A 22,887-nucleotide genomic window follows, 5' to 3' on the forward strand; every position below is an offset into this window, starting at 1 on the left:
GCTCCCCCTGGGCAGAGCAGCATGCAGGCTAGCGGGGGCGCAGTCCTCACTTTCAAGAGGCTGGAAAAGCACGGCAGCTGCTCAGCTCCTCAGCCTGCCCCCAGCCTGCTGTAGCCACAGCTCCCGGCCGCTCGGCTGACGCACAGAGCGATCCCCAGTCCAGGTTAGAGCAAGAGAGAAGGGACATGCTAGAGCCCAGGGGCCGGACAGTTACAGGAATAAGGCCAACTTCGAGAAGCCCCGTGGGGACAGAGACTTCACAGGTGAGGACAACAGTTCACTTCTTATTATGTTTTATTCTCTTTCACTCAACAGAATAGGGTTTTTGCATTTCAAAGCAGGTATGAGATGACCACCACCTCCTCCTGGCCCCGGCACCAGACAGCAGGCCCCTCCAAGAGGGTCTGGCTCTCGGGCCGCTGTGCCCTGGGGGCTCCAGGAGGTGGGCATTTGGCAAGGACGCTCCAGGGACAGGGCAGGGAGACGCCCACCCGCTCCCGGCCCCCTGAAGGGCCAAGACCCTCCCCCGGCTCTCTTTGGTATCTTAGGAAACAGAGGCGGCCCCCGGCCAGGCCCTGGCCCTCGCCTGACGCCCAGTCCTGGCCAGCTCCCTGGAGAGCAGGGCAGCCCAGCAAGGCCCCTCCTTGGCCACCGGCCTGCAGCCACGGGCGCTGGGGGCACCACCCCGGGGTGGGTGAGGCCAGCCGCGCTGGCCCCGGCTCATTTCTTGTAGTGATTGGGGGCATCCGCGAAGGCAAACTTCAGGCGGTAGGCCTCAGCCAGCAGCAGGCTGATGTCTTCGTTGCCCCAGTGGGCTGTGGGCAGGTTCTGAAGGAAGAGCAGCAGCTCCTGGGGAGAGAGAGACAAGCCCGGGTCAGAGCAGGTGACCAGCCGCGGGGCAGGGGGCTGCAGACCAGGGGCTCCCCTGGGTGGGGACTGGCCAGCAGTGGGGGTGAGCCAGAGGGGGCTCTGCAGCCTCCCAGATCCCACGAATTGTCCCCTCCCCTCCGGACTCCAAAAGGCCCCGAGCCCCTACAGCCAGGAGGAAGGCCCTCGCCCGGCTCCGCATACTTTCAGGCGACGCTGCCGGGATGCTGAGGGCAGAGCCGCCCACACTGTGACCTCACCGAACCGGCTCCCTGGGGCTCCAGGGCCCCGGTGCTGGTCCTGAGGGGCCCGGCTGCAAGTGCGCTGCCTCAGCCCAGGAGCCCCCACTGCCCCCAAGGCTCTGCAGAATCCACAAGGAAAGCACCCCGACCCACCCCGGCCAGGGCTGACTTCAGACACAGATTTCTGTGCATGTGGTGACACTTCTCCAGGCACCATCTCCTTCAGCAAGGACACTGGGCACACCGGGGGCAGGTATGTGCCAGGTGGGCACACGCTGGGGGGGGGGGGCGGTGCATGTCAGGCAGCCCCTGTCACTGTCCCTCAGTCGATAGTGTTTCCAGGGAAGACCAAGCTAGAGACCCTCAGCTGACCCCAGCCCACCCATGTGGGCCATGTCTCAGCTCGCTGGGCTGGACACTGAGCTCACCCCCCACAGGACACAGGAACGGTCTCAAGAGCTCACAGTTTAGGAACCAGAGAGAGGGATACTGAAGTGCTGGAAAGAAAAACATGACCGGGACCACAGCGATGCACGACACCCAGCCCTGCACCCTGACCAGCCCTTCTGAGGGACCGTGGCCCTCATCCAGAGCAACCTGCAACACCACCAAGGGTGGGGTGGGTTTCGGGGAGCACGGGCCCCGGCTCCCAGAGGGCTCTGGCAGGAGTGGGTAGGGCTATGTGGCCAGGACGGCTTCCTGGGTTGGGGGTCTCAGAGGAGGAGAAATGGGGGACTGGGCCATCAGGTCAGGGCAAGGCCTGAGGCCAGACTCCTTCTCAGGAAGTGGGCCAACACTGCATAGATAGCCCGGCTGGCTCTGGTTCTGGAGAATGTGGCCCCCAGGGCCTTCCCTCCACCTCCCATCCCACCCAGAGCCGGATCTGAGCAAGCCTGAAGGGTGGCTGGGCTTTCAGGGTGCTGGTGCTGCCCCTCCGAGGGTCCCAGCAGAAGACAGGGGACGGGCAGGGCATCAGACTCGGGCTGCCCCACCTGCCTGCCTGGAAAGGGGCAGCTCGGGGAGACTCACACAGGCACCGTCCACCAAGCCTCCTGGCCCCGCAAGGCTAGGACAGGGGACACAAGGAGGGTGTGCCAAGGGGGGCAGGTGATGCGTTCACATCCCAGTCCAGCCCTCAACAGACCCCCCTGAGCCCCACGCCCTTTATCTGCAGGCTGGGGGTAGCTGCACCATCCCACAGAGCCGGCCGCTGGAGGCAGGCTCTGGGCTCAGATCCTGGCTGTGTGGCCATCTGGCTGCAGAGACGGGCCAGCCACTGACCGCCTCGCAGCCTCAGGCTCCTCATCTGCAGAATGGGGTCCCAGTTCCCACCAGGGGCAGCCAGGGGTGGCCAGGGCCTGGCATAGAGCGCCGCGGTGCCTCGGGTCCGTGAGCCGTGCAGAACCCTCCCCCACCCCGAGACGCGCACCGGGGCTGTCCTCCGCTGCCGGCTTGCCGCGGCTGCTTTACCCCCTTCCTCAACCCCATTTCCTTTTGCGTTTTGGATACTTTCTGGGGGCCTTTAAATTGAATTCGCGGAGCAAATTTCACTGGCAGAATGTCCCCAGGGACAGATGAACATCAATCTGCTGTCTTTCACCATTAGATGCAACTTACATGGACGCCAATCCAATTCCGAGCAGGTCGTAAATAAATACCTTTAGTTTTATTTTTAATCCACTTCGCTTCATATTATCATGACCTCGCTACTTGCAAGGTGAGAAGCAATACCTCCCATTACGGTAACTCACCGACTCCCCTGCACACTCAATTTCAGAATCTAATTTAGTCCCCCAGGTTCACTGGATGGAGAGAGAATAGAAATGCCCAGCGCTTCACAGCCTGCAATGCTAAAGAAGGAAAAATCTATCCGGGTGACCTTTACGGGAGGCAAAGAACACAGCCAAACACGTCCTTAAATACAGATTTCTTTTTTAAAAGGGCCTGTCTTATTTATGCACCAGGCAGAGGCGTCTCCAACGTGGGAACCACGGCCCGGCGGTTAGCCGCGTGCTGTTCTGCATTGCCCACGTCGTTCGGGTAAAGGGCCATTGCTCATGAAGCTGTCACCACGTCACATCCCAGGAGGTCCGCCCTCGCGGGGACGGGTCTGCCTGCGGAACAACAGTGGGGCAGAGGGGCCGAGTCGGGGCCCCATCAACAGCCCAGTCCCGCAAACCTAGGGGGATACTGAGGTCCACAAGCAGCGCTCTGCCCCGTCCACGGACGTACAAAGCAGAGGAAGGTCCGCCCAGGACACTGATGTCAGAAGTCAGACACGTCGGGTCCTTCTAAGGCTCTTCCCACCCTGCTCCACGTCAGCAGGGCCACGGCAAGAGTGCGTTCTGGTCCCTGCCCCTGCCGCTCGCCACCAGTCCGTTACCACGCTGCCCAGGTGACATGAACTGTCGTGATGGCCACGAGCAGCAGAAGCTGCCCCTCCTGGACGGCGGGAGGCCTGCAGCTCTGAGCCCCGTCCACGTGTCCGAATCCTCCGGAAGCTCTGGAGAACTGCTAGTAGCCGCGCCCAAGCATGGCGCAGCTGGCCCAGCATCGCAGGGGCCCGGACACGCTGTCCCGCCTCTCAGGATGACGAGCGGCGTGGACTGTGCGTGTGGATGGTCCATCCCGAGCGTGTGGGTCAGAGGCAGTCTTCCCTCTGACCAGTCCCCCAGGGAGGCCCACACTCACGCGGCCCCGGTGCAGGCAAAGGTGCTGTCGAAAGCCCCCGGGCACGTGGGCTTGGCGTGAGGGTCAGCAGCTCACCACCACCAACACCGCTGTTTGGACACCTTCTAGAAGGAAATCTGCGGCTGTGGACTCTTGCCTCTGGGTGGGTTCCAAGAGAAGCCCTCTAATGTTAAAGATCAAGCGACGTTTTGTGCTTCGTGCCAAAAGGGTTGTACTGTTCCAGTCAGATGAAGGACGTGGCCATCTACAAAGTAGGATTCGCTCTGTGCGTGTACACCCTCCCACGAAGGACGACATGGGGACACAGCAGTATCCTCGGGCTCCAGCGCGAGGTCCCCTCCCACGACCCCAGAGCTGTCTGTCTGGTTGGCCCCTTGCAGAGGCTGCTGGGAGCGTGGGCAGCAGTGAGGGGGGCAGCGAGCCCCGAGCCCCGGCTGCATGGCCACCACGACCGCACGGCCCTCTGTCACGGGGTCATCTGTCTCCTCTGTGACATCTACAGCCCTTGCATCCCTGCATCGCTGAAACAAAACAGCCGGTACATGGTGGCGGTCAGTGAAGAGTTTGCTTGGCAGCCCAGTGAGTCAGCGAAAAAGTCTGCACACTTTCAAATGCTGCTAAAGCACCAGGGTTCAAATCCCAGGCCTGCCTCGACTGGTCATGGGACCTTGGGCAAGCCTCCTAGCGCTGTACCTCAGTTTCCTCATCTGTAAATGGGGACAAGAGCATCCCCCCTCATTGAGTTGTTACCACGTGCAAAGTGCCCGTGTCCCCGCTGCTGCTCGTCCCCAATCACTGCTATTCAGTCATTACCAAGATTCGATCATTATCATAATTACCATTAGTGGCCAACGCGACAGTCCCAGCGGCAGGTGCGTTTCTGATAAATAAACGATCATCCCTGGGAAACAGATAGTTGAGCAGACAAGTTTAATAAGAAACCGAACTCCTAGTGGACAGTCCGCCCAGAGGGGCACGACGGCCTGCAGCAGGTGCGGGGGTGGGAACCCGCAGGCATGGACGGGGCCCCCACCTGGCGAGCACCCGAGCCCCTCTGGTGGCACCGAGGCTGCTCCTTCTGAGAGGCTGCTGGCGGACCCAAGAGGACGCTGCTTTTTAGCCTCTTTGCCCGGATCTTCGAGTTCTAATGTCAAACACAAAATGAACTCTATTTAACTCAGAATACTCCCAAAGGTCTGACTGCACACGAGCTGTGAGGAGCATCAAAGGGAAGGCCCCGCCACCATTCTGCCTCTGTGCCAGGACCGCCCGTCACTGAGCGGCGTCACACGGTTATGTCCGGGGTCACGGCTGACCACCGGGTGCCGCTCTGCAAGCCGCAGGGCCTGCCCTAACCGTGCGCCAGCGCCCGCGCCCTCGCCGTGCAGGCCCCAGGCTCTGCGCCCCAGGCCCAGGAACACACCTCCGTCCCAGGGAAGGTGACTGGCGCTCCCCTGGGCAACAGGAAGGAGGTCTGTCTGCGGAAGAGAGGAGGCGGTGTGGCCAGCACCAGCAGCGGGGTAAGCAGGAGGGAAAGGCACAGACGAGACCCCAGGAAAGGCAAACGCTCCCGACCCCTGCGCCTGTCCGTCCGTCGGCTCGTGAGTGCGCCCCGAGCCGTGGGCTGCGTGCCGGGCATGGCTCTGCGCGGGGGCCCCAACGCAGCGGAAGCCGGCGGCTCTGCCCCGGGGGCCCGGCCTGTGCCAGCGTGAGCAGAGGGGGGTATCGGGCGACAGACAGGTCACTGACCATGAAGCAGATGACACGTGGTCCCGCAGAGTCCCGGCCGGGCCTCCTGTCTGCCCAACCACCGCAGAGACCCGCGGGGTGCGTGTCAGGGAGGGTGCATCCCAGACCTCCAGTAAGTCTGCACAAAACACCGCAGAATGCTGCTTCATAGCTTTTATGTGGATTACAGGTTGAAAGACAGTATTCGGGATTCCTGAGTTAAACACAATATTCAATAATTTCACCTGGTTCCTTTCCACTTCCATGAGGCTACCAGAAAATTTAGGGTTTCCCACATGGCAGGGGTTACACTGCATCCGAGGGCTCTAAGGAGCATGAAGAGCACTGCCTCCCAGCAGGCAGCCTGGCCGGCAGACGGCGTACACCAGGGCCTCCCTCCCCGGGACCCCCAGTGCCTGCTCCTCCGAGTGGCACCGAGCACACAGAGGTCGGCTAAAAAGCTGCTCAAGTCGGGGCTTTACAAATTGCCAACTTGCAGAGATGAATAAATTAATCATGACAGGGCTAAAAGGGCCCATTTGCCAACTCTTATTATTTCCTCCCCTTAACCAAGAAGGAAGAAACAGGAGTCTCTCGCTGACACACAAGTCAGGTAGCAGGCCTAATTGGTTTAATTCACTTTTCCGTCCACATTCTGACGTCGATTTGTGCAGCCTGGCTAGAAAACCAACGGCTCAGGCGCTCGGCTGTCTGCAAGGTGGGCCCGCGCCGCCTGGGCATCGGGGGTGCAGGGCAGCAGCATGGGGCTCCTGGTGGGTGGGCCTCCAGCACCTCCCAGCCTGCCTTTTAGGGGAGGAGCCCAAGGGCCCCGGGTGGGTGAGGCCAGAGCACAGGCGGACAGGCCCCTGGGAGCTGAGTCCCTCATCTACGAGATGGGGACCGTGACGGCGGCCACCTCCGGGCCGGCAGGGTCGGAGGGTCAGAGGCTTAGAGCTGAGCTGGTGGCAGAGCAGGTGATGCGGGAAGGAGCCCGTAGCTCCAGCATCACCCCATCCACACCTGGGGCCCCCATGTGCTACCAACAGCCCGGTGACAGGAGCGGCCCTTCAGGGCCGTGCTGAGGACGGAGACTGGGCACACGCACGTGGCAAGATGCCTGGCACGCGGGCGCTGGCCACCGTGCTAGTCCCAGCCGGAACAGCACCTGGGCCCTCCCGGTGCTGACGTGCACCCTCTGGGAGCACGATGCCGGGGGGCCACTCCGGCCAGCCCCTGGTGCAGCGCCTCACCTATCGGTCCATCGGCCCACCTGGGCCAGTCTCCAGGGACCATGTGGGGCAGGGTCGAGGGTCCCGGTCCCAGCCCAAAGCCATGGCCTCTGACAGCCGGCAGAGGGAACAGGTCATTTGTATTCCTGCCTGTGCAGGAGCTGCTGGGGTTAGAATCCATATTCAACATAAAATACCTGTTCTTGGTAAGTACACGTGTAAAATGGAAGATAAAAAAGCAGCCAAGATTAAATTATACCAGAAGGGTTTGAGGCGTCGGCTAGCAGTGCTGAGGGCACCGGGAGAATTCTAGCGGATCTCGGGGGCTCCTGGCAGGGCCTCGCTGGGCACCCCCTGGCGGTGGGGGAAGGGGACGGGGCAGGCACGGCAGGACGAGCATGCAAGCTGGGATGCGTCTGGCCATTCTTTCTGGGACGGTGCTGCTCTTCTCCTGCGTGGTTCTCTCATGTCCGCTGTCAGAACTTCTCCACCAGCGTTCAGCCTACCTGGCCCAGGGGACACTTCACCTGGGGATGGCGTCTGACCCACCAAGTCCACTCCTGCGTCCCCACCAGACGTTGACCCAGCCCAAGAAGGGAGACTCCCTGCTCCCTCCAGTGCGGCGGCTCCGCTGTGATGTCCTCATGGTCACAGGGAGCCGCGCTGGCCCTCAAGCCCTCCGGGAGGAGCAAGTGGGCAGCCCCCGGTGTCCGACCATCCCTGAGGCTGCTTCCCCCTCGGCGCTCCTTCCCGGACCATCCTACGACAGCTGATTTCTTTGACAATCCAGTTATTAGTTTGAAAATCTTGTCAAGTTCTGGACCAAACCACGGCTAAAAATAGAAGCTGGTGACGGCCAGCTGGGACGGACAGCCAGCGGCCAGGCCAGCCAACCAGCTGGTGACACCACTCTGGAAGGTGGAGAACAGAAGGTGACACTGTGATAGAGTGATCTGAGGGCCTCTGATGGCTCAGCGAGGTACACTTTCCTTGTAATTAATTTCATATTTCTTTTCCAAAGAGGAATGCTAAACAGAAAAACACCTTTGGGTCCTGAAAACATGGGCTTGGTGTGAGTGCCCCAGTCAGCCGGCCTTTCCGCTTCATGTCTCTGCACACGCTGAGCCAGAGCATTTTAAATCCTGGCACAGCAATTAAGAGTCGGCTTCCTCCTGTGAAGACGTTTCTGCTTTGCAGGACGTGGGGCCGGGCAGCCTCTCACAGGCGGGGCACAGCGAGATGCTGTCCACCGAGCCGTCCTCAAGAAGGGCCCCATCGGAAAGGATGCCCACGTAACAGGAGGGAGGCCCCTTCCCACGTGCCACGCGTCCACCTACAAAGTGACAGGGCGGGCACCTTCGTGAAGGTGCAGGAGCCTGGGGGCAGCAGCAGGTGCTACCTGGGTAAAAGCTCAGGAGGGACGGCAGGGGCACAGGAAGGGAGGGCTCCCAGCTGCCAGGGGCTGGAGGACTGGGGACCCGTGTCTGAGCCGCACGGCCACTGCCGTCCAGCAGGCTGCAGGCTGAACCTGCCCCACTGCTCGGAGGTGCTGTCCACAGAGGCCAGCAGCAGCTGATGACAAAAGCATGGAGGGAACAGGGCAGCCCCTGCAGAACTCACACGCTGGTCCCGCCCACCAGCTCCAATGGATTCCCTTGATCCGCCCCACTTCCTAGAGCCCCCACAGCCCCACCTGCCTGAAGGCCCCCTCCAGGTGCCTGGTCACCCTTCCAGTCTCTTGGTGACAAGTCTGCCTCCGCCCCTGCAGCCCTCCCCAGGGGATGTCCTCTGGGGCCGAGGTCGCCGGTTGTCTCTGCCCCACCAGGACACCGCTGAACTCAGCCCTGTGTGTCTGCCGCCTGCCTGCACACCCGCGAGCCCCTGGCCTCCACGTGGCATCTAAAAGCATTTCCAACTGAGCGCCGCCCCACTGCGCTGGCTCTGCCCTCCCCTGTCCTCCCCACCCCCTTGCACTTAACTGGGAGCAACACTGAGGCGCCCACATGACCTCCTCAGCCCCAGACTGCAGCGGAGACCCCGAGGCCTTCGCCCCACCAGGGAGGAGGGCCTCCAGCCAGGGCACCAGCACATCCACAACAATGCCCCATGTTTCCGAAGGCTGTCTCTGAACAGGTGGTAATATTGACGTTCAGCAAAGCTGATTTCAGAGGCTCATGAACAAAACGGTATTTTCCTTGTAACATGCATCATGAAAACTATTAAATTTCCCAACCTGTTCAGGGGCGCGTTCTCACACTGATTTCCCAGCCGCCTGGGAGGCCAGGAGGGAAGACGCACGGTGCGGCTCAGCTCGGCCAAGGCCAGCTTGTGTGCTCATGCACACCGGGGGCTGCTGACCGGCCTCCTGCTGGGGGGCCACAGACAGTGGGCTTAGAACCACCAGCACGTGAGCATGCACATGTCACAGACTGGGTTCAGAGTGACAGCACCGTGAGGTTGCAGGTCCCCAAAACTGGCTCCTGCTGAGGAATCGGTGTGAATGAAACCAGCATCTTCCGCCCGACCATACGGCTCCTGACAGAAGCTGTGGGACGTGCACCGACCCCCACGGTGTGCACCAGGCAAGCTGGTCCTGGGTCAACCCCTGGGGCTGCCTCTACACACAGTGTCACTCTGGGGCGTCCTGCATCCTGGGCCCCATTTCCCGCAGCATGAGACTGGGGAGGACAAGTTATCTGCCTCACCGGGCACAGCAAGGTCTAACGTAAGACCGTGGAAGGGCAGGGACTCTGCAGTGACGGTGTAATCCCTGACGCGTGTCACATGCCACCACTGTCACCAAAGTCCTTCCACCAATGGGTCTCCTGTGTCCTGGTCCCACGTGGATTCAGGGGCTGTGCAGAGGGCACACAACACCCTAAGCTGGCTGGGGGTGACTCAGTGACCTAGGAGGGAAGGGCCCACTCAGGAGAGGGAGGCAAGGAGGCCACGAGGATGGTGGAGGCTGGGGCACTGCACTAGGGACCTGGAGGTCGGCGGCACAGCTCACTCATGTGTGCCCAGTGGTCAGCATGGGGCTGAATCCTCGTGCCTGCTGCATACATACGGGAGCCAGATGGGCAGGCTAAGACGCAGGAGGTGCCAATACCGCAGGTGCAGGAGGACCAAAGCGCAGGGAGCCCTGGCAGACCACCCCCCCACAACTGAATTGGACAGAGAAGGCTCCACTGCCCACTGGACACACTGGATGAACTGGGTATGCTTGAGGACGAGACCAGAGTGCAGGGTGAGTCCTGGGCCATGTTTAGCTACTAAAAAAAAAATACTTTTAGGGCAAAGTACTGTGTACTTTTGGGTTCACAGTAAAATTGAGCAAAACGTACAGAGAGTTCCCACATACGCCCTGCACTTCCCACAGCTTCCCCCACGATCGACATCCCCCACCAGAGTCCCACCAGGGACATCTATAAAAATCCACGAACCTACATCGATACATCACATCCCCCAGAGTCCGCGGTCTGACAGCAGGACCCTCTCCGGACGTTGTACGTGCCATGGGCTTGGACAGATGTGTGATGACGTGTGGCCGCCCCTGTAACACCAGGCGGGGAGTTGCATTGCCCTGAACCCCCTCTGGGCTCCCCCTGCTCATCCTCCCGCCCCCTCACCCCTGCCACCACGGTCCTTTGACAGTCGGCACGGTTTGCTTTTCCAGATGCCACGGAGCTGGAATCGTATGGCGTGTGGCCTTTCACACCGGCCTCTGTCACGGACTGATGTGCATGTAAGGTTGCTCATGTCTCCTCAGGGCTTGGCAGCTCCCTGCTTTCTAGCGCTGGGTAACATTCCATGGTCTGGATGGACCACATCTGTTTCTCCATCCATCCACTGAAGGCCATCTTGCTGGGCTCCGAGTCTTGGAAATTATGAATGAACCCTCACCTGCAGGCTTCTGCGGGGACATAAATTTTCCACTCCGTTGGGTCAGTACCACGGAGAGCAGCTGCTGGGTCACATGGTTAAGAGTATGTCTGCCTTTGGAAGAAGCCACCGTCCCCCACAGCGGCTGCACCCTTCTGCATGCCCACCAGCCACGGATGCGCGTTCTAGATGTTAGCCTTTCTCGTAGGCGTGCATCTCACCGTCTGAGTCTGCATTTCCCTGGTGACATATGATGTGGGGCATCTTGTCATATGTCTTCTTGCCACGTGGACACCTTCTTTAATAAGGTGTCTGTACAGATCTTTTGCCCATTTTTAATTCGGTTGTTTGCTTTCTTATCACGGAGTTTTAAGAGTTCTTGTGTACTTAGGACAGCAGTCATTTAGCTGATGGTTTCCTCCCCGTCTGCAGCTTGTCTTCTCACTCACGTGACCGTGTCTTCCACAGAGCAGAAGTTTCTAGTTGTAACGTGTCCGGCTTATCCAATCTTTCCCTCACGGACCCGGCCTTTGGCATTGTGTCTACAATGTCATCACCAAACCCAAGGTCACCTAGGTTTTCTCCTCCGTGATCTACTTCTAGGAATTTTATGTAAAGTTTTGCATTTGACATGTAGGTCTGTGACCCGTTTTGAGTTGATTTTCATGGAGACCAGAAGGTCTGTGTCTAGATTCTCTGTTTCACACGGGATGCCCAGGTGTCCCAGTGCCTTTTGTTCAAGAGCCTGTCCTGGCTCCATTGTGTGTCTCTGCTCCTTTGTCAAGATCAGCGGGGCTATCTGTGTGCTCTCACTTCTGCTCCATGATCTATTTGTCTCTTCTTTTGGCAAAGCCGCCGGTCTCGCTGGAGGTCCTGCTGCCAGGTAGCGTCCGTCCTCCATGTTGTTCTTTGATACTGTGTTCACTGTTCGGGGTCTTGTGCTCCGTAGGCCCTCTAGAATCAGTTTGCCAATACCCATAAAACAACTTGCTGGGATGTTTATCGACTTTCGAGATTATGAGAAGGTGAGCTCACGGAGCCCCAGAGGCAGCACTCCCATCGGTGCTCACTGCTGGCCGCTCCCGTGCCATCTGCAGCTGAGAGGCAGGCCCCACTCCCAGCCCAGGGCTGCAGGGACCAGTGAGGACAACCAAGAGGGGCCTGGACGCCCCCTACCTCTGGTCCTTTCGTGTCCCGTGCAGTCCGGATCCGGAGATGCACACACCAGCGATGCCACCTTGGCCGATGCTGATCTCGGGGTGTTTACAGAGTCCCTGCTCGGTGCCTCCCACCATTTTCTCATTTAATTCAACAAGCTTAGAGAAACATATCCATTTCACAGACGAGAAGCCTAAGAACAGAAAGGTACAGTGGCTTTTCACGTCATGCTCGAGGCAGCAGATGACAAAGCCAGCAGACTACGCTCCCCACAAAGTCAGCAGGACCCAGGCCACACTCTCTCTCGGGCACCATGGTGCTCACTCAGGGTTGGTTAGGGCTGGGTCCACACGGCCACATCCATGCTGTGGCAAGGGCATGGTCAGGGGTGCTGGTGGGTTCAGGTGGCAGGCCGGAGACCACTTCTCTCTGCTCTGGTGCACAGATCTACCCTCACCGCCTGAGAAGGAGGCAGACGGTGGAAAGAGGAGCAGGACAAATGTAGGGTGTCTGCTGTGTGCAGCCCAGGGAGATGGGGGCCCCCCCGAAGGGGTTCATCTGAGACTGGTAAGGAGATCTGCACTATGCAGTGGACAGGGAAGGGGCTGGGCCAAAGGGTTCACAATGTCCTTGAACCTGGAGATTGTGATCACCCTAGGTCCACATTACAAGCCTCACCAAACTCCTGGAAACTCCCAGGGGAGTCTCCACATCCTCCAAAGAATCAATGTCTAAAAGCCTGAGTGCCCTGAGCCCACAGAGCTTCAGCTCCAGCGTCATTGCTCCCTGACTCTGCACCGGGCACACGGCAGCTCTCGCGTCTGCAGGGGGCTCCTTGGACCCCTGGGCTAGCTCTGCCCTTGCCCCAGGCCTGTGAGCCCCGGGGAGGCGGGGCTACCTGGCCTCACCTCTATATCCTCTGCTGCCCAGCCCACTGCTGAATGAATGAGCCCCTACAAAGCAGCCAATGCAAGCTTCCCACCTGGGCGGCAGAGCGGCCCCCGCCCGAGGGTCTGTCCCCAGCCCTGCCCACCTGCAGAAGGCCTTGGGAACCAGCCAGGCCTGGGCACTCTGTGTATGCAACACAGATCCTCCGTCTGAAGAATTAACAACGTGGCCCAGTGCAGGGATAAATGTTCTGGCATTGTGCTAAAAATCTCATAATTAAGGTCTTACTTTCAAAACTTTCTGAAAAGCATCTCAGAGAGCTAAGTGGAGGTCGCCCGTGAGGCCATCAAGCAGGTGCAATGAGGCCTGGAATGCACCTCCACAGGCTCCCACACTTTCTGAGCTTCACGTCACAAGAGCCAGTCAGAGGCTGTTCCCACCAGGTCACAGGTGTTGTCGTTCAGGGTGGTGACGCTCCTGGATGCATCCATTACCATCAGCCCTCCCACAGCCCCCGAAAGGGGCCCCGGCGCTGCGTGACCCGCCCCCCAGGTGATAGGACAAGGGATGGACACAAATCAACTGCTGACTGGAGACAGGTGAGACCTCCAACCATCTGGTCGTTCACCTGTTCTGTCCCCTGCCCCTCGCACCCCCTGCTTGCTTGGTCCCTAAGAGCCCACGCTGAGACCCTGGGCCGGGGCAGCAAAGTCGAGTTAGAGCCCTGCAGAAGACGTGGAACAAGAACGCTCCCTGGGGGCAGGGGCAAGCAGGCGCAGGAGTCCTGGGGGAGCCTCCCAGCTCGGAGACAGAGGTCCTGCGGTCCTGCCAGGTCCGTCTGACCCGTCCGCGCGGCTCACAGCCAGGAGAGGTGACCCATGAGAACCAAATGATCTCACCTGAGTTTCCCTTCTTTCCCGTGCCGGATCATACGGTTGCTTTTTGGCACGTGTTTGTTGTTAAACCTCTCTTGGATCATTCTAGGGCTCCTCGTGGGCAGCAGCCGCGGTCCCCGTGTTGGGGGTGCGGCCTCTGTGCGCGACAGCCGTGCGGCTGATGGCGTGGCGGGCCGTGTGCTGCCATCAGGAGGGTTCTTCCTGTCCCAGTGTGGGGGGCGGAGGGTGCAGGTCAGCCTCGGTCTGCCTCTCTTTCTTCAGTTCAGACCAGCTTCTGTTCTCGAGCTTTGAATGCAGCCTCTGCACACCCCCAGGGCTCATTGGCATGCCGGGTCCCCAGGGAGCCCCCGCTCTGCCACGGCCCGAACAAAGAAGTAAGAGTAGATGCTCTTGGAACAGCCTGCTTTCAGGGCGACTGAAGAGACTGCACCATCTTTCACCCGAAATCAACGCTCACACCAGGGGTACCGACTCTCTGGGGGAGGGCGTCTGGAAACAAACTGGGCCTTTGTGGTTGTCACACCACGTGCGACGAGCAGGACTGCGGGCCAAGAGGTCCTCAGAGTACAGAGATCCCGCCTCCCTGACCTTGCGGGGTCAGTCCCGCGGGAGCCCCCAGCCGTCCCCGGGGGTGTGAGAGACGGTGCTCACCAGCCTGCCCGGGAGTGCTGCAGCGGGGGACGCAGCTGGGGGCCCTGGGCCAGCTCTGTCCCTCACTACTGCGAACGGCGTGGTGCCTGGCCTGCCCCAGCTGTGAAAGGGCATCCCGACAACGCGAGCCCCATGGTGCTGCCGCGGAACGAGGCTGCCATGCACGTGGACTTCCCCAGGCTGGGGCCCTCCTCACAGCAGCTCTGGCTGCAGTCACCATCCGCACGGCTGGGCTTCAGCTGCGCCAAGCTGCTCCGTCTCCCCGACTCCAAGACACCAGGTCTCAGCCACTACAGTAGTGGTCCCTGGTCACAAGGACAGGACCTTCACAGGCCCACACCCCGTCCCCCTGCAGGGACCTGCCCCCCCCCCCCCCCCGGCTATGGGCACCAACCCTTGTGCCCAAGGGCAAGTGTGGTAGGGCTGGCAGGCGGGTCTGTGCACTGCACATGGGAGCAGAGCTGGCCGGAGGCACGTGGCTCCCTGGTCCCCGTGGCTGTCTTCCTGCGGCCCGGGCTGGGCATCACTTCCTGAGGCCTTCAGCAGGGCCTACAAGGAGGGGCTGGTCGCCTCTGGGTGCAGAGTAGAAGCCACCACCTCACCCTTCTTTGTGTTTATGCTAAGCCTGCATCAGAAAAGGGCCCTCACACCTTTGGAGAAGGGCCCGAGGGCCCCGCCCAAACATAAAGAACCTTCTAGAATGAACAGACACACTGAGAAAGGAGCTTTGGGAATGCAAGTGCCCCGTTAGAGCCCACATAACTGCAGCTCCACTGAAGGCCGATGGCGCCCCGGTGTAACACTTGACAGCTATCAAAGGCCCGGGGATGAAAGGCCCAGCTCAGGAAGGCTGGGAGGAGTGGGTGTGGGGGATGCAGGGTCAGGCTCTCCTACAGAAACCAAAGGCAGGGACAGCGTCCTAACATCCTTCACCTGGGTGTATGGGAAAGTTCTGTGCCTGTCTCTGCAAGCACGCAGTGCCGAGACACCGTCGTCCAGGGGCATCTGGCCTTACCGGGAGTGAGGGGCTTTCAGGAAGTCTCTGCCTGAAGGCCTGACTTACATGAGGCCAGGAGGAGAGGATGGTGCAGGGTGCCAAGAGACAGGAGGCCTCTCCATGCAACCAGGATGCAGCAGGCCCCCATACCTCCTCCCTGGTCGCTGCCGGGTCTCCAGGGCCCCACCCTGGGCAGCTTCCTCCTGGCAGGGACTTCCGTAGTCCAGCAGCCAGGCTGGACGCACAGTGCATGCACAGGCCCACAAGGGTCTGTCGGAGAACCCAGGGTATGGAGGGGACAGGGACACAGCAGACAGCGCAGCCGGGAAGGGACTCCACGCACCCCGGGGCCCGGCTGTTATTCAAATCCCTTGCTTTCCACATGGTGGTTACAGCGTCCCCAGCGTCTCGGGTGCAGTGCCATCCGCTGAAGCCGATGGTGATACAGAAAATGCAAGCTTATTCGTGGAAGCAGTTCAAAACTAACTGGCCTGCACGGCCGGGCTCTTAGCTCCTGATTCCAGGAACACTGGCTGCACACTGCTGTTAGGACACTGACCTTTTCAGGAATGTCTCAGGAATGTTCAAGGGTCACTGCCAAGTGCTCAGACCTACAATCTATGGGCTCGAAGGAGGTCTTCACCAATCCACGGAGGTGTTTACAGAGTAGATTCTCCCCACCCCCATGTGCTCCGCTGAGGTCCTCAGTGACAGAGGGGACACTGCCTGGCTCAAGCTGGCCGGCTGGGGTGGGTGGAGGTAGGGACAAAGGTGGCTCCTGGTATCATGACCACCTGCATCGTGCCCCTCCCTGGTGAGGCAGAGCCAGGGTTTCCAGGAAAAGAGGTCCTTCTGGAGGCCAAGGCTTGGGTCAGAGCACTCTATTTCCCCAGCACATTCTTCTGGGAGCTGTGTGGTTCCTTACAACATCTCCACAGGGCAGCCAGCTTCAGGATCTATGTAGGAATCAATCACAGCCCTTATCACCTAACTGAGATCCTTGAGGGCAAAGACTCAGACAGCCTAGGCCCCAGAGGGCTCAAACTTCACAGTGCTCAACTGAGAGCAGTAGGGCATGTGTCCAAATAAATGCTGAGTTCTGGATGGGTGGGTGGGTGGATGGATGGGGGGATGGGGGGTGGAGAGCGGATGGAGGGATAGGTGGATGAGTGGAGGGATGGATGAGTGGATGGATGGGTAGATGGGCAGATGGACGGGTGGGTGAATGGATGAGTGAAGGGATGAGTGGAGGGATGGGTGGATGGATGGGTGGGTGGATGAGTGGAAGGACAGGTGGATGGGTAGATGGATAGAGGGATAGGTGGATGAGCGGCTGGATGAGTGAATGGATGGGTGGATGAGTGGATGGAGAGGTGAATGGGTGAGTGGATGGAGGGAGGGATGGATGAATGGATAGATGGACAGAGGGATGGGTAGATAAGTAGATGGACAGAGGGAGGAATAGATGGATGGATGGATGGATGGATGGATGGATGGATGGAGAGTGGATGGAGGGATAGGTGGATGAGTGGAGGGATAGGTGGATGAATGGATGGATAGGTGGATGAGTAGATGGATAGATGCATGAGTGGATGGGTGGGTGAATGGGCAGATGAACAGATGGATGGGTGGGTGAATGGATGAGTGAAGGGATGAGTGGAGAGATGGGTGGATGGATGAGTGGCTGGATGAGTGAATGGATGCATGGATGAGTGGATGGAGAGGTGAATGGGTGAGTGGATGGAGGGAGGGAGGGATGGATGGGTGGGTCAGTGAATGGATAAATGAATGGATGGGTAGATGGACGGAGGAATGGGTAGATGAGTAGATGGACAGAGGGAGGAATAGGTGGATGGATGGATGGATGGATGGATGGATGGATGGATGGAGAATAGGTGGATGGGTGGATGGATGGGGTGGATGGGTAGGTGGATGGAGGGATGGATGGGGCACATGGATAAGTGGATGGATGTGGATGGACAGATGGATGGGTGGGTGAATGGAGGGATGGGTGGATGGATGGGTGGATGCGTAGGTGAGTAGGTGGATGATGGGTGGATGGGTAGGTGAAGAGAGGGATGGATGGATGGGCACGTGGGTAAGTGGGTGGATGTGGATGGGCAGATGGACAGATGGATGGGTGGGTGAATGGATGAGTGGAGGGATGAATGGATGGGTAGGTGAGTAGATGGATAATGGGTGGATGAGTGAATGGGTGGGCAGATGGAGGGAGGGATGGATGGGTGGGTGGGTGGGTGGGTGGATAAGTGGATGAAAAGACAGATGGGCAGATAGGTGGGTGGCAGGAAGGTGGACAGATGGGAACATAAAACTTCTGGGACAGGCCTGAAAGTAGTCTCCATGGCTGTATTCTTTCCCCTTCCAGAATCTGGAAGCTAGTTACTTCGTCGAGCAGCCAATCGGCCATAGCTATGGAGGATTCAGGTGTGCATTCCCAGGGCCTAGCAGAGGGCCTAGCGCACAGGAAGCTTATGTTGCTTATGTTCAATTAGCACCATTACTTATAAAACTGATGCATAAAAATGAACACACTACGTGTCAGGAACCACTGTAGAACAGAAGCTCCAGTCCCATTCAGAGTATTACCCAGTTGCATTCTACACGGGAATAACTGGAAACTGACACATAAAACTGTCATCTTTAAGGCATTAACCTAATCATTTTCTTCCTCCCTCCCTCCTTCAGAAAACATCACAAACAATCCAACTTTTCAAAGAAACCCCCACTAGACACAAGCAACAAAGGAAACGTCAAGCCCCTTGGAACAGACATTTGGTAAAATCTCCTCTGGTTCCATTCCTTCTTGCAGAATCCTGGGGCCCACTTCTCACTGGGGAGGCCGGGAGGGGCTTCCTGAGGCAGTGGAGGAGGGCAGGAGGGCCCAGGTATGGAGCAGGACTGCCCTGGGGTCAGGATTAGCTGTGTGACCCTCGCCAGGGCAATCTCTTTAAACTCCAGATCTGGGGACAACAGCCTTTCAAGGATTAAAAATTGCCTGCAAAGAGCCTGTGAGCTCCACAGAAGCCAGCCAAAGCAGGGGGACAGCTCCTAGGACGCCTACAATGAGCCCCTCACTCTGGAGACTATAGCAATGAGAACAAGGCAATTTGATCAAGGCCCAGGCTGTGGAGTGATGGAGCTGGCCCTAACCCAAAGTGCTGGAGTCTGAACTCCAAGCCCCTGCAGATCAGCACCTGTTCAGGCTGCCCATGGGCCAGCAACTGTCCAGGGAGGTCGAGTTTTCACTGCACTGATGAGGCACCCCAGCACAGAGAACCACATGGCAACGGGCCCATCACCGGGCTTGGGCCAGAGCAGCCACAGAAACCCCGAGCAGCTCTCCCCAGGCCTGAGCCACCACCAACGGGCTGCTGGGGCTGCAGGTGGAGGGAAAGCCGGGCAGGAGCACCCCTCCCCCCAGGCCTGGCTCGGGCAAGGGCAGCTCCTAGGGAAACTGTCCACTTCCTGAAATGACCCTGCTCGGTAGCACTTCCCGTGACAGAGGAGATCCATCTTAAAATAAGTGGAGCCACCTGGGAAGCAGAGCCTAGGAAAGAAGAGACAATTCAGCACACACCACTTGGAGCCTGAGCAATTTGATTTTTTCAATTGATTTCTAAATACATACAGCTTGGTTTCTGCTCAGAATTATGTCCGCTGCTCCCAAGGAGGAGAGCCCGTGTTAAAAATTGCTGGGCTTCATTTGGGGTGTCATTGCTGCTCCCAGCTACCCATCTCCAGAGTGACAGAGATGTCATCTGATAATGATTATAAAAAGATATTAATGTGGCAGGGAGTGCAGACAGAATCGCAGGATGGTATTTAGAAGTGAGATTCTAATCAAGAGTGATAATGTAATAGGAGATGTCACATTATTTGACTTTATGACAGGTGCACAGGCTGGAACGCATGTTCGGGCAGGAATTAAATTTATTACAATGGGATTATTTGGAGACATAAAACACAGCACTAAGAGCGTAGCCTCTCCCACAGCAACGCCTGAATACAAATGTGCATCCTGGCGGAAGCAGCTCCACCGTGGGCACTTCGCGGCGAGCGCCAGCCCCCTGTGCCGGGAAGCTGGCCAGAGAGCAGGTGAGGGAGTCCTGCAGCCGCGGGGCAGGCTCGCCACCCTGAGAGCCCCGGGAAAGGCAGTTTCCCTCTCGGCGAAGCCGCCCATGGGAACACTGTGGGAGCACAGGTCTTGATGCCGTCCGCAGAGGGCAAGAGGGCAGTGACCCCACTGGCAGGAAACGCAGGAGCCAGACCCCCGCAGGGCAGCTCACAAGCCCTGAGCCACGTGCACCCAGGGCCTACGCAGCCTTGGCTAAGTCAAAGGGCCCAAATCCAGGCAGGGCCACCAGCTGGGACAGGCAGACTGAGCCAGCCCTGTGTGTCCCGGGCTTCTGTCAAACAAGGCAGCCGGAGGGACAGAGCTGTCCCCTACAACCCTGAAAACCCCCCGGGGAGGCACTCCAAGGACATACCAACCAGGTCAAGGGGGGAAGACAGAGCCCCCCCAGGACAGTGTGCCAGGCAGACACACGGTGCCCAGCTGCAGGTTAACCGCGTCCACTGCCTGACCCGTCCCTGAGGGGAGCGCGTCCAGGGTCAGGAGCCTGAGGCTTAGTCAGAACACACAACAGGCACAGCAAGCAGTGGGCGGGGCCACATATGTTCACAGCCACTTTCATAAGCTTAACTCCGGCCGTTCTTTCTCAGCAAGTGAGGGGCTGGGAGCGACCCCGGACAGGCTCCATCTACCCAGTCCCTTCACTGCCATGTCCCTGGGGATCCAGAGCCCCCGAGGTACGGGGGATTAGGAATCCCATTAGGTGACCAGGACGCTGACGACTGCACTCCGCAGAGCGCCCCCTCCTCTGCATGCACCCTGAGAGGGGGCTGGCACCCTCCGACCAGTGGACACACTGAGCCCCAGACAGGAAGCAACCTGGTCTCGGCTATGAGGTTCGCTGAGGGTGCAGAGCGTGGGGCTTGGGGCAGAGGCTCCCCAGCCCCCCATGGTCAGACGGAGCCCCGGGAATGGCTGCCCCAGTGCAGAAGGAAAGATGGGGGCACAGTGGGGGCCCTCCGCAAGTGTCCCGCCTGGGGCCGTGAGGGCCGGCACAGTGACCACAGCCACAGAGGCTCAGCAGCAGCCCGTCCACACTGGGCATCCACACTGGGCGTCCACAGCCCTCCAGGTCCTGGCTGGACACCACCACGCCCCGCAGCCCAGCTGAGATTCAGACACACGAAACAAGCTGGGAGTAAATACTTCCTGTTTGTGTGAGGAATTAAAGATCAACGCAACGTCCTCCATGTGCTTTACCACAAAAAACAAACACCCCAAAATTGAATTGAGAAATCCTATCCTGTTTGCCCTGAAAGTCCTCAAAGTAATTAGGGTAAGAGGGTGAACCTCCCATGCAGTCCGAGGGCTGTCTGGACTGGACGTGGGTCGTGAGGCAGCCCGCCCTCTCCTCCCGCTTGTCCACTCATCCCATTCTGTGTCCCTTTACTGGACCTTCCGTGCTGGCACACGGGGTGAGGCCTCGGCCAGGACCCCGCAGCTGAGTGTGTGTACCTCGTGCTGGACCCTGCAGGGACACAGGCGGCTCTGACAGGTGACCTGTGGCAACACCGGGCCCCTGGGGCTCCCTGTGGGGGCGGGGAGGGGGGAGTCCGGGTGGAGGGCTCTGGTGGGAGGGAGCTGTGCACTATCATTGTCGCTCTACCTGGATAACAGCAGGTCCCACTGCAAGGCCCAAGGTGTGCAGGCCACCTGCAGGCGTCCCGCAGGATTCCCGCCCATGGACGCTATCTGAGCAACTCGCCAGCGTCAGTCACACTGGGAGAAGCTAAGGAACTACTCGGGGTCTCACACGGGCTGGTGGCTAGGAGGGTCCAGCCCAGGACTCCGGAGTGGCCTGGGCTTTCTGTGCCTGTGGCCCAAGGCTCTGGGTTCATGGAGGCACATTACAGCTTGAACCCTAGAGGTCCTGTGCCAACTGAAATGGGTCTTCCCCAGGAAGGACCCCGAGCGTGGCCGTGGGGACCTGGGGCATGGCCATGGGGATCGGAGCAGGAGCCGTAGCCCACAGAGTGGGGCTGGAGGGGGCAGGTGGGTGGTGGGAGACTGCGGGAGTCTGGAATGAGCGCCAGCCCTGTCGGACCCCAGCTGCCATCCACAGCTCAGGGTCCTTTCACTTCGCTGAGCTTCACTTTCACTGAAAGTGGAGATCTTAGAACCCCAAAGTCACCCTCTCCTTCCTTGTCCACTGCCCAGTCCCGAATGCCAGGGCTGCCCCCCACCCCCAAACAGGTCTTCCCGGCCAGTCTCTTCAGGCTCAGATGGTGCTGGCAGACCACAGGCTCAGCGATGAACAGACCACGGCTCCCCTTCGTGTGCATGCCCCTCACCAGCAGAGAGCCCAGGAGGCTCGGCAGTGCATGATGGTCACATTGGAAACTTAGGACCTGGCTAAACAGGCAGAGAGAACACGGCGGAGTGGACGGAACCACTGTGGGGCAGAGGGGCTGTTCCCACAAAGAAGGTCCAGGAGCTTGGCAATGAAACCAGCGAAGCCCAGGTTTGGCGAGGGGACACAGCTCTCATTTGGTTTCCTGTCCACCCCAGGGTAACCTAAGAAGCCTGCACAAATGACACCAGGCTTGGGGCCAACCCCGTCCCTCTTCTCAGCCTGTCTCTGCCACCCCGCGAGGGCTCATCCTGAGGGAGGCCGCCCACGGCAGGAGGGCCTCCATGGAGTGCGGGAGGTCAGAGGGGCTGTTTAGAGCCAGCACGGCAGCTGGCCACACCTTCCCGAAACCACTGGCCACATGCACTGCCCACGGGCGGCCCACCCCCACGCCCGCCTGCCTAATGGTATTTCTGCACCAAATCCGACAGGGCTCCGTGGGCGCGTGGCCGTGGCAGGCAGGCATGACAGCTGAGAGCAAGACGTTTCAATAAGGCCCAAGATGTAATTACATTTCTTCAGGGACTGAACAGATGAGCTTCTCCAAGTTTATCTGCCTCAGATATCAAACACCATTAATGAGATAATAAGGGCCTTTCAATTAATGACCTGAATGGTGGGTGTAATTTTTTCCTTAACGGCAAGACTAATTCACAGGCAGAAATGAGCAGAGAGAGAGTCCCTGGCAAACCCGCGACATCGGCTGCCCTCCGCCCCACCTGTAGGCGGCTATTCTGACAGAGGCTCGGGCAGGCACAGGCACGTGATCCAGGCCCAGAAGAGGGGGGCTGAGACCTGGGGCTGAGGTGCGACCCTCCCCTAGACGGGAGGTCCCTCCTTTGCCAGAGGGGGAGGGGGAGGGGGAGCACGGCCCACGTCCCAGGTCGGCTTGATGACCCAGGGGATTATGACGGGGCAGGGGGTGTGTGTCCCGTGCAGCCGGCCTGAGCTGCCTGCCCGCTCAGCGAGAGCACCGTGGTGGCGCCAGTGTGGGCACGGAGGTTCGCCGTCCCCGCGTCTCCTGCCCACAGCAGGAGGGGGTTCCGGGCGGGCCAGGAGCAGCCTGCACAGCACGGCCTGGGGGAAGAGACGGAGTGTCCTGGGAGCAGCCCGCAGGGCCGGCCACTTCCCCAGAGACTTCCCCACGGATGTGTC

At 59.4% G+C, this 22,887-nt stretch overlaps 1 protein-coding gene across 2 annotated transcripts in view; it reads right to left on the reverse strand.

Moving 5' to 3' along the window:
• Positions 1-276: 276 nt before the first annotated feature.
• The window catches only part of TBC1D22A (TBC1 domain family member 22A), a 322,639-nt gene continuing 300,028 nt past the window's right edge, over positions 277-22,887 (reverse strand). For both annotated transcript variants that reach the window (XM_064590478.1, XM_064590475.1), the window contains one exon: positions 277-849. In XM_064590478.1, coding sequence (XP_064446548.1) covers positions 721-849 — 129 coding nt within the window. In that variant the 3' untranslated portion in view covers positions 277-720. The remainder of the gene's footprint in view (positions 850-22,887) is intronic.

The sequence above is a fragment of the Mirounga angustirostris genome, unplaced genomic scaffold, assembly GCF_029215605.1.
Source record: "Mirounga angustirostris isolate CCGP_5_RB_7025 unplaced genomic scaffold, mMirAng1.0.hap1 SCAF_5, whole genome shotgun sequence".
Taxonomy (NCBI): domain Eukaryota; kingdom Metazoa; phylum Chordata; class Mammalia; order Carnivora; family Phocidae; genus Mirounga; species Mirounga angustirostris.